A 19,404-nucleotide genomic window follows, 5' to 3' on the forward strand; every position below is an offset into this window, starting at 1 on the left:
GACACGCAATCTGTGGGTCGCGGGTTCGAATCCCCGTCACACCAAACATGCTCGCCCATTCAGCCGTGAGGGCGTTATAATGTGACGGTCAATCCCACTATTTGTTGGTAAAAGAGTAGCCCAAGAGTTGGCGGTGGGTGGTGATGACTGGCACTGGATGTAAGCATATGTAGTGTGGTTTGACATACCCTCCTTTACTTTCACTCGTGCATTCTTATAATCAGGTGTTTAAATGAAATACAGTTTCAAATTTTTAATAATTGTAGAAGAAAATATAACTTAAAACTGGATGTCATATCTTGGTTATGGTAAGAAACGCTGTATAGATATCATTTATTTTAAGAGCGAAGTTAATATTATTACACAGTGTAACTGCCAGCGCTTTGGAAAATATTGCTACACATTAGTCCATATTGTCAACGAAATTGTTAGCAGTAATCTTCAAAAGATTAGTTAGATCTTGAAGTAGAGTACAGGTAAATCTTTTTTATATCAGCTTTAAGTATTGCCGTAGATTATTTTTCAGTTGGTTATATTAGTTTTCTGTTCTTACCTTTTTTAAAATTTTTATCACAAAGGTATTGGGTAATTTTCACTCGTACTTATAACCATTTGTCTGTGTAGTACCATCTGTAGAGAAAATTCTCAACTACATCAAATCATATCTAATGTGTAAAGTCAAAATACCACCTCATAATGAATGACTTATGAAAGCTTGTTAATGGTAAAACTGCTTGAAAATCCATAAGAAAGTTAGGCATTATATTGTTGTTGTTTTTTGTAGGCACTGTAGTACTGGAGAGGGTATGTTTGTCTTTCATACGTTGGAAGGGGAGAAAATTTATCGCAAAATTCACCAAGCTACATTGGCTATTGCAGAAGCCCATCATCGACTTTATAAACAAGCAAAAGAAAAAGTTCCTGAAGGAACCCATAAAAATCAGGTAACTGGCCACAACTTGTGATTATTTTCAATTGAAAACTGTACCTGTCGGTAGTGTCCCGTCATATTTTTATTTAATCTTGTTTATTTACAATAATGAACTCTTTTTTCTTTTTCTTTATCCTTGTTAAGAGTTATCACCTTGATTGTTTACTTGATTTTTGATGTTGTCTTTTGTCTTGAATGAATGTAAATGTAATTGAACATTTTATAATGGTAAGAACAGTAAAAAGCTGTGTGGCTGGAATATGTTTTGACATTTAATTAATGATGTTTCAAGCCAAAGAAGTGGGAAATATGATGGCTATACCCAGTTACAGTTAAACAGTGTTCACATAATTTGAAATAAATAATACATTCGCATGTGCAAAATTTAGAAGTTCTTAGAGGTGGTTTTGAGAAACAAGCTTTGTTTTTAAAGTTTATTCTTCAAACGACCACGCTGCAAGTCTTCAAGAAGCGATTTCTGAAAGTCTTGTTAATAATGTGACTCATATGACCAACTCTTTCAGGACGGCTTTTGTCTACAGAATGCACCAACTTACAGCCCTATCAGTATGGTGAACGTTGCCGGAGGAGCGACGTATTCAGTCACTCACGACACCGAGTCACCCGTTCATCGAGTCGATGCTCAAGAAACTGATCTTGTAGAGCATGCTGCTGTTACTGAAGATAAACAAAATCCAGAAGAAAAGTCGGAAATGGATATTGTTGAGGGACTGAAGTGGACGGGCAACCAGGGGGCAACGTCAAAATGTAGTTTACGATCACACTTATTGCAGTGTGAGTCTCACCAGTGAGTGTGTGGTGACTCAAAATATGGTTACTCTCTTTCTTTTCTTTTTTTTTTTTCAAAATATTTATGGAGGAAAGCTTTTGCTGAAAAATGGTGGTGGTGTCATGGAAAATGTACAGAAGAATGCCATTGTGGGAAAAGCTATGTGCAGCCAAGGAGCCAATGAAATACTACTTTGAGTGGTTCAACTCAGGGTTAATTGAGTTCTTCTGTATATGCTGTTACAAACAAGTTAGTTGCCTTCACATCTATATCACGATGAGGTTGTATTGGAATCAATCTCTTTAACTTTAGATTTATCTGGAGAATTCATCATACATGACAGCTCTGTTTAGTCAGTTTACCAATGAATTTAAAACAGTTTTAAACCATTGTTTTTTTTTTTAATTAGACCCACAAAAAATTACTGTTCAACTTGTTGTTTGTTAGGTTTCTAATTATTTTCACAATACCTGGTACACACACACACACACACGTTGTCTAGTGTACTCTTAGTTGCACATGTATCTTTTTGTTTAGCTAAATATCCACATGTCAAAACTCTGCCTTCTCAAGCATATTCAGAAACTGTGTTAAATAGACATTTAGTTTCATAGATAGAACTTATGCTGTGAACAAACAGAACCAATAGTCTAAATACTGTTTCGGTAACAAAAATAGCTACAACAGTTACTTGTAATAAGAGAAAACTACTTAGTTCAAGGCTGAAAATAAAGCATAAGCAACAACTGAGATGAAAAACGAATAAATTAAAAAACATTATTCAGCCAGAGCAAAAAATAAAACCTTTCATTAATAATGATGCAACGAGGAATGAAAAGGCAACAGGGAAGATAGGTTTTATTTAGATATCTTTCTGTAGTACATGTAGCTTAAGAAATGTAAAGAAACCATAGACAGTGTTACTAGTATATAAACGATCAGGCCCGTTTGAAAAATACTACTAACATTCAAGCTAAGGGTCTTGGAAAGAAATTGTACTAAATTTTCCTTCTTTTCGAGAATAGTGTGAAAGGTATTACTGATCGATCTCGTAATGGGTCTAGCTGTTTGATTTGTATACAGACCGACAAGGATGTGCAAAATGTGACATAGGTCAGTAACAAATAACAGGTAAGGCTAAAGGTCTTATTTTCCCTTCTTACGTTTTTGAAAAGGGTATTTATATCAGTGGGAAGTTAAATCTCTTTGTTTTTAGTGTAGTGTTTGGATGGAACGTAAAACACGTAACTTATGGTGAACATGCAACAGTAAAAAAAAAAACTTTTTTTTTAGCCAGCACGAGCATTATTCATACAAGTGTACCTTAAACAAAGGGATTCTGTTGATGAGCTGTAAAGATGTTTTGTTTTTTATGTAGAAATATGCATTTGTCTAAATGTTCTAATATATGTGTATGTGCTCAAAGACTGGAAGTTTTTCAACCAACGTGCTATATTCTGTTCTGCTTGTTACTTTATTTTAAAACTAATCATGTTCTTTTCATGCACACAGACACACTTGGACATTCTGCTTTGACTTGAAAAACAATTGTAATTTTACATACTGTAATTGTACAATTTTTGTATCAAACATAAACAAGAAAAGTTGTGGAGGTGAGTGAGGCTTTGTTGCTTATAAAAACCAGAAAAATGTGATTAGCTCTTAGCTATAGGCTGAAAGTGATATTGTGTATAGATATATCATTTGTATTAGCAGAAGTTGTTTTGTTTGTTTGGGTTTTCAGAAATATTAAAACTAAGTACAATTTAAATTAAAAGTACTTAATATTTTTTAATTAGCAAAGTGCTTGAAACATACTTTTATTTAGAGTAATTGTTAATTTTTGGCATGCACGTCACGTAATTGTTTTAGGGTTTACATTAGGCGCCACGTAAATCACCTACTTTCGGGTGAGTGTACACACCCTTTTTATCAGTATTTTTATCCTAAAGGAATTCATTCACTAGAGTAACCTTTTCGAGTGTCTCTTTGCCTTAAAAATGTTTTGAAATAATTTTGAATGAGCAAAATATAATGTTGTATAACCTGTATTCCCATTGTATGCACCAAAGTGTAAAAAATATGAGGATACCATTACTTGTTATATCAATAAATTGCAATATATATACAAAAGAAAACATTTCACCCACCTCAGAGGCATCATTAGTGTGACAGTGAGAACAGTCACGATATTTACATAAAGGGTGTAAAAAAAAATGTTGTTACACTTTGGTGACACAAGAATTTTGTAGTTTACAAAAATTACAAAACTTTTTTTTTTTTTCAGTGTAATTTGATGTGCATAATTAATTTTAAAATATGAATTTAAAAAGCTAATTTTTAGTAAAGTAAGTCTGTTTTAATTTGTCATAATTTAGGTAAAGTTTAATATTTGAAGTTGTTTGAATGTAAATTATTGTTACATTAAACCCAAATGTGTTTTATTTTATGTAACTTCATAAATACAACACAAAAACGTTATATGAAAATTATAACACTTTGTTTTCAGGTTTTGTAATAATGTTAAATCTTAACAACCATAAGCTTACTTCCATTAAACATGATTACACGTTTTTCACTTTTGCCAATATATTCTAATTCCAGATGTGGTTTGAAAAAAATATATTTTTTTTTTAAATCTAAAAATTAACATTTTCACATCATTTCATTATCTGACATGTTTTCTGCTGAAGTTTATAAACTACTACTAAATTTGATGTTTTTCATAATTTGTAGTGCCTACTAGAGAGATTTAATACTTTGGCAATAAAGTCGAAGGAAAAAAAAAACTTTTGTTTCAGCTAATGTTTCTTGTACTGGTAGCCCCGATGAAGCCACAAGTGTGAAACGTTGGCTGAAATAAAAAGCACTTTCGTTATGATCTGGAGAGGAAAGGTTGTTTTAACTTTATTGCCAAAATACGTTAATAGAATCTACAATTAAAGGACACAATTTTTTTTAAAGTTGTTTTTCGTATATCAAAATAACATAGAAGTTATTTTCACGAGAGCATGACTGTTTCTGTAACGTTTGTAATATTATAAGGACTTTAATTGTCTCTCGTCTGTATTCTCGGATTACTTGTCTTTACAACTTTTGTATAGTTGTTTAAGCAGATGTTTATTAACAAGATTGAAATGTTTAAGGAAGTTTAAAAAGTGGCACACGTGTTATTAATGTCATATTCTAATTTTATTCATACAGAACGTTAGCTAAATGTGTGATTTAAAAATTAAGACTCAAACTTTAGAAGAAAGTAGTGTTTGATACGTGAGTAATCAAACCGATGTCACTTTAATTACAATGAATGATTGAATTTTAAGGCCACTTTTGTCAAAAGAGAATAAAAAAATTTGATTTGATTCAATTACCTGTACAAAGAACAAATCTGAATGGTGATTAATTTAGATTATGTACACAATAACCACGTAAATAGGCCTTAACCCAAGAAATACAATCGTAATCTAATGTCTCTGCAATAACAGGTTCAAGTAAATGAATAGAAGCAGAATCATTTCGACATTATCACGAGTATAGGAATAAAAATACGCTTGCAACGGTATACTGCGAACTTTTTCAGAATGCAATTTGAAAATACTTTTCACTTTTTTTTTTCCCCCAGATTATTATCTACTAAGCCAAAACTTGGTAATTTCTCCTATGCATTTTCCTTTATAGGTCGAATTGTGTTTGGAATTTAACAGTCAGGATTTTACTAAAACAATTGTGGCTGTAGTATAAGAAAGGTGGGAAAAAAAAAGTCTTCTGTACAAGCAGAGCTGTACCAATTTAATTGATTAGTTGATATATTTAATTACTTATGAGCGTAAATTAAACAGTTAATCAAAATTGTGGGGCATGCCACTATTTAAAGTTTGGAAAACACTGGATTAAATCAGTTAATTAAAGTTAGTGTTTATAATCATTACTGTTCTTATTTATTCTAACAAAAATAATGAACTAATCAAATTTAGTGTTCTTTTATTATTACACAGATCGATTATTTAACACTGCAATTCCAATTTTGACATTATAAGCTCTCTTTTTTTTTATCTTCAAGTTTGCTCAGCTTTGGTGATTCAGGAGTTTTGGGTTTGATTCCCACCAAACTTGCCCTGCCCTTGTAGTAGCAAAGCTGCTATTAAAGGTTATCTGTCAGTCACTAATTCTCAACTATTGACTATAGGTAAGGCAAATGGCTGGCAACGTTTTTACTTGTACATACCATGGTTTGAGGAATACTTTACTAATTGATTAATCAAATGTAGTCAGTTAGTAGAGTCATCAATTAATTGATTAGCAAATATCGTTAATCACCTGGCTCTTTGAATAAGACACCATTGCAAAAAGTGTCTTGACTTATGAGGTGCAGGAGATACGAGTATTTTACTTATGTTAGTTTAGTTTATCTGATTGTTTCTAAATGATTTTATCTAATGAACTGAATCAAACATTAAAAACTTTTTGCAACTATCAGCAGGTTTTTCAAATTCAAGAATTTGCTTCAGTGCCATCTGGAAGCTTTAAAAACAGTTTTTTTTTAAATGCTGCAAAAATAAATAACATTCTAACCTAACCATGTAGAAACATTAGGTCTAACACCAATCAAATACACAATGATGATAGTCACGCTATTACAAAAAACATTGAAATCATATTGAAAATGAACTTATCTAAATAAGATTAATAACATTCATTCACTACACACACAGATTTGCGTATGTTAAAAATTACTTTGAATATTCAAATCAGTAAGTCGTACGACAACCACATTTAACATGAAGTTGTGGTGGAATGGCATATATGTTTTGTTATGTAGCGTGATACCACTGAAAACGGATTGCTTTTGGGAAGGGCATATAACAGCCCTTTCGGACACAAAACATTCAGATCATAAAACTGTTTCCATTGAGAATCTAGTAGATACGATTCTCTGCTGTGTATTAGTAAACCTTTGAACAGGAAAACTGTTTAACAATAGGATTTTTTCCACAGTACTTTGTTTGTTTGTTACACTAAGTACTGGTGGTTACTTTAAATAATGCGTACTGGCAAAAGTTGACCAGTTGGTATTTATAGAGGAAAAAAGTATAACACATTTAACAAAGTTTATTGTTTTATCTTTTACAAATAAGTTTGATACTCCATTTCTAACATTTCACGTACATATAATCTGTAAAACAAAGCCTTAAGAATGTATTTAAAAACAAAATTCAACAGAAACAAACTTAAGGATAACTGTCATATAAGTAATTATTTTTATTTCATACATTTTTCGTTATAGTAACTGAAATACAGTTTTAACCTTTTCCCAATGTCAGGTTATTAAAACTTTTCAATATGTGCTGGACCTATATGTACAGCTCAAATCACCAAGCATTGTAACAATGTAGTTCTAGTATATCCACTCCTACAAGTATTCAGTATCTCAAATTCTACAATTTATAAACAATTTACATTAGCAGTGTCACTTACTGCAATGGCTGTCTTTAAATTTCACTTCTTTTTTTTTATCATTTTACCTTCTTCAGAGCAGTGTAAATATAATAATATGTATTATTATATTTAATAAAAAAAATTTTAACTGGATTTCAAATTATACAAATAACCAAAATACTGCTCTTAAAGCAACCGTTAACTACAAAAAACTATTCTAAATGACTAGAGTAAAAAATATTAACATCAATCTAAGTGTTTTATATATACATATAAAGTTTAATTTCCAACACATTTACCCTTTTATGTGTCAGTTTTATTTAAGATATCTACTCAATTATGTTACAAAGATATTTAATTTTTACAAGAGAAATCTGTCACAGCAGTTAATAGAGAGAGAATGGAAAATAATTCTTAAAAAAAAACTGCTTCTAAATTAATAATAATTATCGTGGGAGCATTGTACAAACTTATGAAGATGGCTCTACAAATTAAAAAAATGGACTGAAGAACAGTTTATAATATAGTTTTTTGTAAATTAATTTCATTTATAACTTTGCAAATGCAGCTTTTGTCAACTCAAACCAAAATATAATAAAAATAATTTCAATTTCTCATAATAGTTTTGTTCTAACGAATATATTTCAAAGCTGACACTGATACAAACAAACTCAACGGGTCACAGTTATATTTTGAGAACAGAAGTTTGTTCTGCAGAAAGCTACACGAAGGCTATCTGTGCTCGCCTTCTTTAATTTTGAACTAATAAGTAGAGAGTCGACATCGTCGTTCTTGTATAGTACTCGCAACCCCAATGTGCAGAACTTGATTTTACAGCAATGGACCTTCAGATTGCAACCTCCGCTAGGCTATGCCCGAGAAAGGGCAGATTACATCACAGATTTATCTTCATGTTAAATATGTTTGCTCATATGGGGATCGTTCTAATATTGATAAAACTTGAAAAGAAGCTCTTACGAAAACAGCTAAACAGGGCAACTAGTATTTATAATTATCTATACTTCTTGTACAACAGTGATTTGGCAAGTTGGTGGGCAGTGTAAAAGACTGTGATGCCATTTCATACTGAGGTGGCTGGGCAGTGTAGGAGAATGTGTAATGTAACGAGAGTGGCCAACGGCAGCAGTACAATCTTTCCACTAAATTCCCCACAGATAGTACAGCTGTGGATGAAAAATGAGATCAATTCCTCAAGTGTAAGATACATGGACCTAACCTTTTACATATGCTGTGAGAGATCTACATAACAATTAATAACTGTATAAAATAAAACAAAGTGGATTTAATTCTTTGTCCAAAGATCCCTTTTGGGATGGGGTGGCTTTCAGTCAAATCACATTGCATTTTTAGGCTACTCTATTTTCAACTTAAGACAGTGGTAATATACAATATCTGAAGATGCTACTAATTGAAAAACCCCATTGTTTGTATTGCTTTCTAAAGGGAGTGGAATGAATTTACAGAAGAAGAAAAAAAGGCTAATCCATTTTGTTCTGACAAAAAAAAACGTGCTCAATCATTGCTATATGTAACTGCATAATATGTTGTTACATGTTCGTTGACAACTTTACTTACTAGCAGTCTAAACATGTGTTGTATTTACAATTATTGTTGCCTCAGTGCAAATAATAAACTAAAACAATTAGTTATACTTGTCATAAGGTGGTTGGCTTATGGAATGGGTTGCTTTTGAATGTTGTGGAGGTAGTAATTTTAAGCGACTTTAAGAGAAAGGTTGATATGAATGAGAAGGGCTGGCTTTAAGTTGTATTTATTAATAGTTTAAGTTTAGTTTAAAAAGATGGAACAACCAAGACGGACCAACAGGTCCCATGTTGTTCCAAAACATTATGTTAGGCCTATTATATTTTTTTAACATTACATTTTTAATCTAGTCCCTTGGGTTTTTTTTCAAGAATTGAAAATGTATAATAACAGTATTTCAACTAAATGTTTTTTTATAACAGTAACAATATGTTTAATGTGGGTGTGATTACCCTATTCCTGCAGGATATAACTTTTGTTTTCAATAACAATTGTATGTTAACTTAAGGAGACCTGTAGAGCATTTCTCCATGTGAGTGCTAATTTAATTATGTACACACTTACCCTAATACTTGCATAAATAAATTAATTAGTATTCGCACAGAGAAACGTGATAGTTTTATTTTCCTTAAGTGCTAATTTCTTTCCGTGTCACTACTCTTGTAACTAATTACTAACACACACACACATATACACACCAATCACATGGACTTAAGAATCTAATTCGACATTTTAACTTTTACACCAACACTTAAAATGATAAAGGTTCTGCTCCTTAAACTGATGCAGTGGTTCCCAATCTTTTTTTCCAACTTAGCACCAGCTAGTTTGGATCCCAAACTTTCGTGGACTGTTTTCTACAATACTAACTTTTTAAAATATATTGTACAACAATATACTTCAGTAGCTGTGTTTTAAAAGACACTTTTTTTTTTGCACCTGTCTTGTGGATCAACTGAAACCTCCCTGTGGATTGGCACCGGTCCACCGACCAGCATTTGGGAACCACTGAACTAATGCACATTCAATTACCTATCAACTACATTGCAAACTGTGTAATTACAAAGTAGGCAGATCACTTGAAAATTCAATATGCATATATATATATACATATATAATATTACATAATGATCTTACTCTCAAACCCAGATCCTAATATTAAATAAGGATCTTACTTTCAGATTCAACATTCCTAGTACACAGTTTATCAGAAACTACTTTAAAAAGTGCATATTGGACTGATACAACCTAGAAATCAAGAATTAGACCACAGAAATTAGAACATTTTCAGGAAGTTTGTATTTTTAGAAGGAGCTTATTTCTGACAAAAGAACTCTGGTGATGTTGTGAAACAGGGTTCTTACGTGTTGAGCACGAACCCACAAAGTTCTTGGATCGTGGTAGTTTCAGTTATTTACGGTACACCATAATGTCTCCATACAACCAGTCCTTTTATTTTCAGTGAATAGGTTTGTGACAAAACACCCTCAACCACTTTATCTACTCTCATTTCATAATTTGACGGACAGCGTTATTTCCAGCCGTCGTCAGTGTTATAGTATTGAAAATCACATGCATCCAAGTCAGTCTGTACCAACATAATTTGTTAACTGACGGATATATATCAAGCTGTATGCCTCACGAAGTTTGGCTTAAAAAATCTGGTATAAAGGTCATAATGCTTTGGAGCATAAGGCAAAGCCATACTTAAAAAATAAAAGTATACATATCATAAAAAAAACATGAAAGCAACAAACTTTATGTTATAAATTACAAAAACTTAAACTGAATAACATTACTCACGCTTTGCTTAATAAAGCCATTTTTTTACAAAACATGAACCTATTTAACTAGCTTGTTCAGTGATTTAAAGACTTCTTTTTTTTTTTTTTTACTGACAAGACTCAATTATTTAACACTACCACTAATGAAGTTTGTGCCAAAAACAAATAAATATTTCAGATGTTTACACTGAAAAAACAAGTACATGTAGTAGTTTTTTTTACTTCTGTCCAATATTAATAGTCATTTTTGACTGGGAAAACAGAATCACTGAAGACAACAAGTTGAATTTAAATCCAAAGTTCCTTGCCATTTTTAATTTCTGTATCTTTTTGTCTATGCAGTAACTATATTTACTGTCATCTTTCGCTCTGCGAGCAGAACCACTGCTTTCACCATGTTGGATTTTAATCCAAAGTTGGTGGTCATTTTTGAGTGGGCAAGTAGAACCACTGTTGATAATGAGTGAGGTTTCGATCCAACGCTAGTGACCATTTCTGACTGGACATCAGAATCACTGCCAGCAATAACAAATATAATATCTGTCTAAAGTTGGTGTTCAGTTTTTAATAAGCTAGGAGGCTTATCACTGGGACAAACAAGTTGGGCCGAACAGGTTGGTAACAGATTTTACTAAAACTTCATTTATACATTATCAAGATAGTAATGTTAACACCAGATCTGTAATTGCTGTAACACACCTGGTGCACATCTATGTATTTAGAAAAGGAAATGAAGGCTGTCCATCTTCCAAGAAATCAAATTGGTTAGAGCAACTTTTCGACTTACACTGAATAGAGATTCGTACACTGTTGGGAAAGACTCGGTAACATAGGTTACAGACTCTCTAATTTAGTTTAAATTAAATTGCAATATAAAAAGTGATACAATATTACTTCTTTACTGACTTAAACCTAAACAAAGAAGCACGTTACGTGTCCAACAACACTCAGCGACTTTTTGAAAAATTTAACAATCGTTACTGTCTCCTGTGGGTTGAGTATTTGAATATTCACAAACTGTATCTATCATATTGTAGTACAATATCACCCAGAGAAGATTTTTGCTATAATTGAAAGACTAATTTAGAAATCAAACATATATCATTCCCATTAGACTCGCATTTCAATATCTATATTATTACCTCAATATCAGTTGTATTCTAACTGAACCTCCTGATGATACTGATAAAATGTATAACGTTTAAATATTTTATTGTCTTTTAGCCATTTCAAAGTCACAGGCTTGGGCCATATCTACAATACTAGTGATTCAGTATTCACACCAAGCCATAGCTACACATACTAGTGATTCAGTACTCACACCAAGCCATAGCTACAAATACTAGTGATTCAGTATTCACACCAAGCCATAGCTACAAATACTAGTGATTCAGTATTCACACCAAGCCAGAGCTTTAAGTATTAGATTTAGTCTCAACACAAATACCCAGCTAAAGTTTTAAATATTTATGTTATCAACACAAAAGAACAAAAACAAATTATCACATGTTTAACTATTCAAAAGCTACAGTGATAAAAGTGTAAAATTTACACAAAGCATCTCTGCAAGTCCAATGGGTTATAAATGATAGCTACAAGGATTTCATACAGGGTTATACATTAAGGGTTATTTGTGTAATTTATTCCAAAATACTCAATGCATGAGAATGTTAATAAAACGCTGTCATAAATAAACACGTAAAAAACAAATTATGGGAACTGACAGTAATGTTCTATTAAAAATGTATAGTTTTTTTTATGGTTGTTTTTTAGGTTTCAGAAGGCAATTTTCTTGAACAAAAAAAAAAAGGTTGTAGTAACACTCCTTTCATTGGAATGTTCATAAAGTAAATTTATCAACATTTGGCCCAAAAGTTTCAAAAAGGTGCCTTATTAACACTTAGCTTAGGTTTGAGTGTAAAACATTCTAAGTATAAATGTTTTAGCATATTTATATTATTTACATAAAAAAAATTAATTCTTCATATTTTAATTACTTTGAATACGAAACAAAACATTCTAATTACCTAAAAAGAAGCTTTCTAAAAAAATATTAAGCAGTAATCTGGTCATCATTATACAATAAACCTTAAAAAAATCCGACCTGCAGTAAAAAAAAAAATGTTTTATTTTGGTAGTATAATCGGCCAAAAATACTAATACCACCACTGGGCGAGTTCCATCAACAGAACAAATACTTTTCCAGCAAATCACGTGTGGGTTTTTTAACTTTATTTGTAATAAAACCATCTATTGCATGGAACTACAACAAGAATATATAATTTTTAGTTGTTTAAAAATGATGTCCCCAAAAACCTTTAAAAAAAAAGTTACATTAGAATTATCGGTTTAATTTTTCTATATAGGTCTGTACAAGTGGGAATAAAATACTAGATAGTATACAAAACCAGTCCTTTTGTTTTGTTAACCGCACTAGAGTGTATATAAAACTAGAGAGACTTCTTGTGAAAGATGGGGAAATACGGGAACTATTACACACCCTAAAGAAGACAACCGTGGGACTGTTTTCTTTTCTACTTTACAGAAAGGCACAACGTTATTTAGACAAACTAGTGATATATATATATATACACTTATCAGAGACACGAACCTTGCGATTACAACAGAGCTCTTGTACCACTTACTCAGCTAATACAGTGGTATGGGGAAACAATAATCTTACTAACTGTTTAAAGACACACGCTTGATATCCATCCACGAATCTTTCACACTGGTTCTTGCATTTTGAGTGTTCCCCAGTAGTTAGTAGTACATACACAGTTCGAACTAAGCCATCTTTGCATAAGATTCGTGCTTTGAAGAATAAGTTTCTCTGTCAGTCATTTGGGTGTTCCGGACAAGATCTGTTCACTTGGAACCAGGCATCAATACAGCTGGAAAAAAAAAGACATCAATACAGCTGGAAAAAAAAAAGACATCAATACAGCTGGAAAAAAAAAAGACATCAATACAGCTGGAAAAAAAAAAAGAGACATCAATACAGCCAGAAAAAAAGAGACATCAATACAGCTGGAAAAAAAAGAAACATTTTATTTTAAAGACATTCAGTCTACTTTTGTATTTATTCATGTTAAAAGCAAAGGTAGGTACCTAAGATTTCTTAACAAAAATAAAACCCTTAAAGGATTACACAGAATCAACTTAACTGAAATGAAACATTTAATAAAATCGTGGTGGGTAGGGTAGGTAAATGATAATACTACTGTATATAAGCAGGCATATAATAATTATTAATTTGATCACTGAAAAAACAGTAAGTGTAGCTTCAAATTAACATTATATTCAAGATAATCACAGTTAATTAATTGTACTGATCAACTTGGTATTTCTATATGACTAGAAGTGTCCACACAGTTGAACAAAAATGTCAAGATGCTTGTTATTATTCAAACTTTTCTAGCTGATAATGTACAGCTTTAAGTTTCATCAGTACGACAAATAATGTTTGTAAAAAGAAATACTGCATTTAATAACTAACTTCAACGTAACGTTAAATACTTCTTTTGCATTTAATCACTTTAATCTTTTACAGTAAGAGATAAAAGTATGCAGGACAGAGAAAATTCTCCTCTCAAAAGAATATTATACTACATTTGATGTCTTTGTCCTCAACTGAGCATAGCTTCTGATTGGTCACATATATTTCTCTTTTATTGTTTGGGTTTTGTAAACTTACTTTTACAGGAGCAACAGTTATGTATTACCTGCGTGTTTATTCTTCATCTGACATTATTTCTGAAGAAATACTTGTGAGATTAACAGATTTCTTAAAACTAATTTCAATCAAGTAGATCTAAGAACTGAGTGTAAGCTTTTTTTTTACAGAAAAAGATTCTAGTTGAATTAAAACTGTTAAATACATTTTGTTTTTAAGTGTATTTTTAACACTACATTCTTTATTTTTTCAAAAAATAGTATTTTAACCACACTATGTCCACCACGCCCATTGCCAAGAGCTCATCAGAAACAACAAACATAGTAGTGGTCAGGAAAAACCATAAGGGACAGAATAAAGAATATGGTGTTAAAAAAAATACAATAAGCCTAATACTACTGTCTTATGGCCAATACAACTGGTTAAACTCCACACCACATTCTTTACCTTATGACTAACAATCTTTAGACAATGAAAATGATAAAGGTCATGTGTACTAAAAGAATGGATAGCTTACACTTTATGGTATATACAAAGACACGGGAGTCTAGCAATGGTGTCTCCTTGAATAAGCTCTTCCAAGCATATTACACATTCTCCTTTGTCCTCTGACAACACATCCTCTGAAAAACAACAATTAAAAGTGTTTGTTTTTACTTGTTTTCAAAGTTTCACTTCTACACTCTATTACAATACTGATACACATGTGTTGGTTACAGTCTCCGAGGAAAAAAAACCTTAAAATTTGATACACTATGTTGGAAGGGAAATCCACTTAGTAGATTCCGTCGTATATTTTTGTCAAATACACGGGGTAGAGATTGAACTAAGATACTTGATTTACAGATATAAATGTGGAAAAATCTTTAGTTCATTAAATTACGCACACACAGAGTCAAATTATGCTCTACTAACAAATTATTTATTTTTGTATAAAATATTTTAGGTCTTTAAGCTTGTTTTGTATAAATCAATATTACTTTGTTATGATTAATGGAATATACTTGGCTTATGCAAAACTTTCATTTTTGAGAACCTACAACACGTTTTTCCCCTAACCTATATTTTTTTTTTTAACCTAATGTCACAATTATATAAGCTAATCACCAAAATCCAAAGATCTTCGTAAAACCTTTCGATAAGTACATAAGAAACGGGTATTGCAAAAACACCTATTTCCCATACAAATGCATGAAAAGCTGGCCTAACGTAAATGACAATAATCATAGTAAGAAAATACAAAATGGAGAATAGGCTGGGTAAATTCAATGTCCTCAGCGAAACAGGCTTTAAATCAATTAGTCTTAAAATGTCTTTCAATATTTTTTTTTTATGCACTTTATAACTCTATGATTAACTACAAAATAATAAATATATTAAGGGAAAAAAACTGTCTTTCTCCTATTAAATACTTACTTTATCCTAAGACTAGAAAACACAAACTATCTAAAAATAATTACAGTTTAAACTACCGTCTCCGCTATTCCTATAAAATATATATATAATTAGGAGTAACATTGTTGAAATTATTTTATTGTAATATTTGGTGGATATAAAAATAGTTGAAAAGTAAGGTCAGAATTACCGTTATAATTAATCCTTGGCTTGGTCAAGCACATCACCAGATGGTATTCCACATCATCAGGAATCACAAACCTGGAACACACTGGACACTTAATCCCTGAAAGGTGAGAAGAAAAAAAAAAACAAGCTCAAAGATAACTCTTCTGGTGTAAATCCACACAGCAGTTTGGTTCTGCAATCTGTCCTTGGACACCATGGTTAAAGACAAGAAAAAAAAATTAAACCCACCCTTTATTTTTCAAGAATTCATATATTTTTCTTTTAAACTCCCTTAAAGTGCCAAATTACAATAATGTTAACAGCAACTCATTGCTTAATCTAATCAACTTAGTAGAACAATAAAAACTGCCATAAATGGAGCCTAACATGTCTCTTTTAAATCTTAAGTTGGTGTCATTTCATCCTGTTGTCTTCAGAAAGCAGCACAAATAAATAAGAGACTTTTATCCAAAGAATCCCCCAGACTTGTCTTGTTTTCCCTCTACCAACTCTGCTTCTAAACATTTCAGTTGTATTTTTTCACACTGACAAAATTTAACAGACTAAGTTGAACCTGAGTGAGATTCAAAATACCTACAATGTCTTCACTGTTGCATTTAATATATTATATTTATACCCACAATTTTTTTTAAACAAAACGTACCATAAAATTAATTACTGCAACCACTATGTTTTTATTCAAATTGGTCACTAGAGGGCAAATAAATATGCGAACTTTAGCTTCTTTTAAAAATTACCGACAAAACTAGTTCAAGTGTTGAAAGACTTTTCACACAAAATATGCTTTATAGCCAATGGTAACTAAAAAGGTTTTGGTTTTGTTTACTTATAGATTGCTGCGCATGCATGAATCACCAGAACACAAGGTCCAAGTCAAATTTCTGCCATTATTTATAGTTACAGGGGCACCACAATGTTATCAGGAAACTATTTTAGGTGGTTGCTTCACCTATGTCATTTTGATGAACGATAGCACCTTTGATTACTAGAAATATATCATAAAAAATATCCCAAAAGCTCATGCACTTTTTAAAAGTGGTCTCTTTATCGTCACAAAAATAAAACCTTCTTCAAGAAAAGAGCTTTTACGTTGTTTTTAAATTTTGCAAAACTTATAATATACGAGCCTATTTACAAATATATTAAAAGGTAATAACGATAATCTTCTAATTACAAGCAAAAGACCACACAGGTTTCACTGTATAAACATTAATACGTGAAAATGAACATGCATTTTGATACACTGTTCAGTCTTATTATTCCCATCAATATCTAGTGTACGTATTTGCCATATTGAAGTCAATATTTCACGAGTAATTCACAGTTAATCATGTAAAATTTTAGATGATTTAATTCTGAAGTCCTTGTTTACACATCTTCAAAATTACCGGCAAATTGTCAGTTGCTAATAACTGTTAGTACTGGAAGTTTCTGTCAACAAGACTGGGCCTGTCAGTCTTCCAATATTTGTTAATGTGAAATTTGTTCATACGAGGTAAATAAAACTATAATCCCGTCACATGGATAGTGCAATTTCAAACAATACAAGTTCTCCTCAACCTATTTAAACCGGATGTTTGAAGATACACAATCATTTTACTTTAAAACCCTTTCTGTGAATCGGTGAGACCAAATTTGGAGGAATGGGTGGGCCATGGTGGGGTGTCACGGTTTCAAGTTAGAACCAATAACAAAAGGAAGCGTTTATGTTCAAACAACTATCACACTTAGTTTTGTTGAGCCTTACTCGGTCATCTCTATCGACAGAACTCGCCAAAATGGCTGTATAAAGCTGAGAAATTCAATCTTATATTGTATAATGTGCAGCCAATACTGTGCTGCGTGTAATTTTGGTTGAGAGTAAGGTTCAGCCACACTGGTGAGCGATTCAGATTCCAGATATCGCAAGGAGTTCAGATCTATCTTCAGAATAAAGAAGAAGAAAAAAAAGGAGTACCAGAAATCTTTGTTTAGAAATCAGCCTATTAAACCCAACTTCCTAATTAAAAAAACAAATGCAACAGCAATTACAGCAATAATTATTTTGATAAAATAATTATCAAGAAGTTCTGAGTGAAGTAAAAAAAAAACGTGTATATAATAATATGTCAAACACATTACACCTACTACACCAAGAATTGACAAGGCTTTTTGCCAGTACGATTAGACATAACAGACGGCAATGTACTTCTTTTTAATATTTAACAAATATTGACAAAAATACCAAGTATATTATGATGTATAGCTATAGCCACTGGGCCTGTACACGAGCCTCCAACACGTTAAATTATTAAACATGCCTGTCTTTAGTTTAATACTATGTATCATAACTCAACTAGATATTACTGTAGTACTGCGCTGATGATTTTTTTAATCATCTTTTTCAATAAACTGCTTAAAATACATTGTGCATTCAGCGCCATGTACAAGTAGGCCTAAGTAAAAAATAACGATCCGGTATTATAATAATAATAATATGTTAATCATAAAAATCTGTAGGTGTAAGAAGAGGAAATGTTTATTACTTAAAAAAAATAAAGTTACAACTTACAGTATCAGGTATTAATTACTATAACAAAAAGACTAACCTTACCTATTTTCACTTGTCTATATTCTTTTATCTAATATAACTGATAGTCTGTATTTAACTTAGTCGTCTGATAATAATATACAAGTTTGTGCTACATTTATTTTAATTATGCGACACTTATCTTAAAAAAAATGGACAATGACGTATCTACTTCACGGCCCTAATTTGAAATTTAATATAGTGTGTGCGTGGCATGCTCATGCGTATAATAATATTACAATATTAATTACACCTCAAATAAATATTTATTCCATCATTCTTTATCGTGCTCGGTTATAAATTATGTATTTCCTCTGCTACAATTAATACAATGCTTATTAATGTATCATACGTCTATCTAATGTATTATTAAACATCTAACCTGCCCATATTATTAGATGGCGCACCTCACACGTTTACGAAATTCATAAAACAGTAAATTTCTAGTATTTTATTACACTGTGAGGTTAATTATTAAGTGCATTATGAAGCAGTTAGTTCGCGTCACACCATTTTTTTGTGTGATATTTTTGCCTTTGTAAGAAAATTAATGAAGTACTGAAACGTGCAAAAACAACTGCTGGAAATACTGTAGTAAACAGAATATGTCATATTCTGGGCATATAATCAGATCTCGGGGACAGATGGTTTGTGATGAACACCGAACAGCAGACAGTGAGACCCTTAGCTCGATAACATTAGAAAATGAACTGAATGTTTAAAAGTTGAATTAGTAGAGTTCGTGCAGGCAAAGAGGATTATAAAAGAAAAGAAAAAAACAGTCGTCGTCTCGTCGACCATCAGAACTGGACAGGACATCATGATTGGATAAATTTAAAACAACAACAAAAAGTTATAAATTAAAACTTCAGCTACACTGCGTTTGAAACTAAAGACCGATTAATGTACCTTACGTTTTACAAGTTGTGATTCAAAATCGTATGCTAAAAGCTAAATAATATGAAATCACATTAATCTAAAAAATTAGCTCTCTTTTTTACACACTAGAATAAAACAACAGAACTTTCATTACGCGTCTACGTCTGGAACTGTTATCCTAAGAGATTA

General features: G+C 31.6%; 2 protein-coding genes across 2 annotated transcripts in view; one reads left to right on the forward strand and one right to left on the reverse strand.

Moving 5' to 3' along the window:
* The first annotated feature begins 763 nt into the window (after positions 1-763).
* On the forward strand, positions 764-2,842 carry LOC106472705 (docking protein 4-like). The gene is made up of 2 exons (XM_022401250.1): positions 764-944; positions 1,456-2,842. Exons 1-2 carry the CDS (start codon positions 807-809, stop codon positions 1,741-1,743), a joined length of 426 nt encoding a protein of 141 aa, XP_022256958.1. The 5' UTR covers positions 764-806; the 3' UTR covers positions 1,744-2,842.
* A 6,245-nt stretch (positions 2,843-9,087) lies between these two features.
* LOC106472706 (E3 ubiquitin-protein ligase znrf2-like) overlaps positions 9,088-19,404 on the reverse strand; it is a 40,016-nt gene continuing 29,699 nt past the window's right edge. The window contains exons 3-5 of the mRNA XM_022401251.1: positions 15,769-15,864; positions 14,701-14,806; positions 9,088-13,401 (exon numbers count right to left, since the gene is read on the reverse strand). Coding sequence (XP_022256959.1) covers positions 13,344-13,401; positions 14,701-14,806; positions 15,769-15,864 — 260 coding nt within the window. The 3' untranslated portion in view covers positions 9,088-13,343. The remainder of the gene's footprint in view (positions 13,402-14,700; positions 14,807-15,768; positions 15,865-19,404) is intronic.

Source organism: Limulus polyphemus, unplaced genomic scaffold (assembly GCF_000517525.1).
Source record: "Limulus polyphemus unplaced genomic scaffold, Limulus_polyphemus-2.1.2 Scaffold5540, whole genome shotgun sequence".
In the NCBI taxonomy this organism is placed as follows: domain Eukaryota; kingdom Metazoa; phylum Arthropoda; class Merostomata; order Xiphosura; family Limulidae; genus Limulus; species Limulus polyphemus.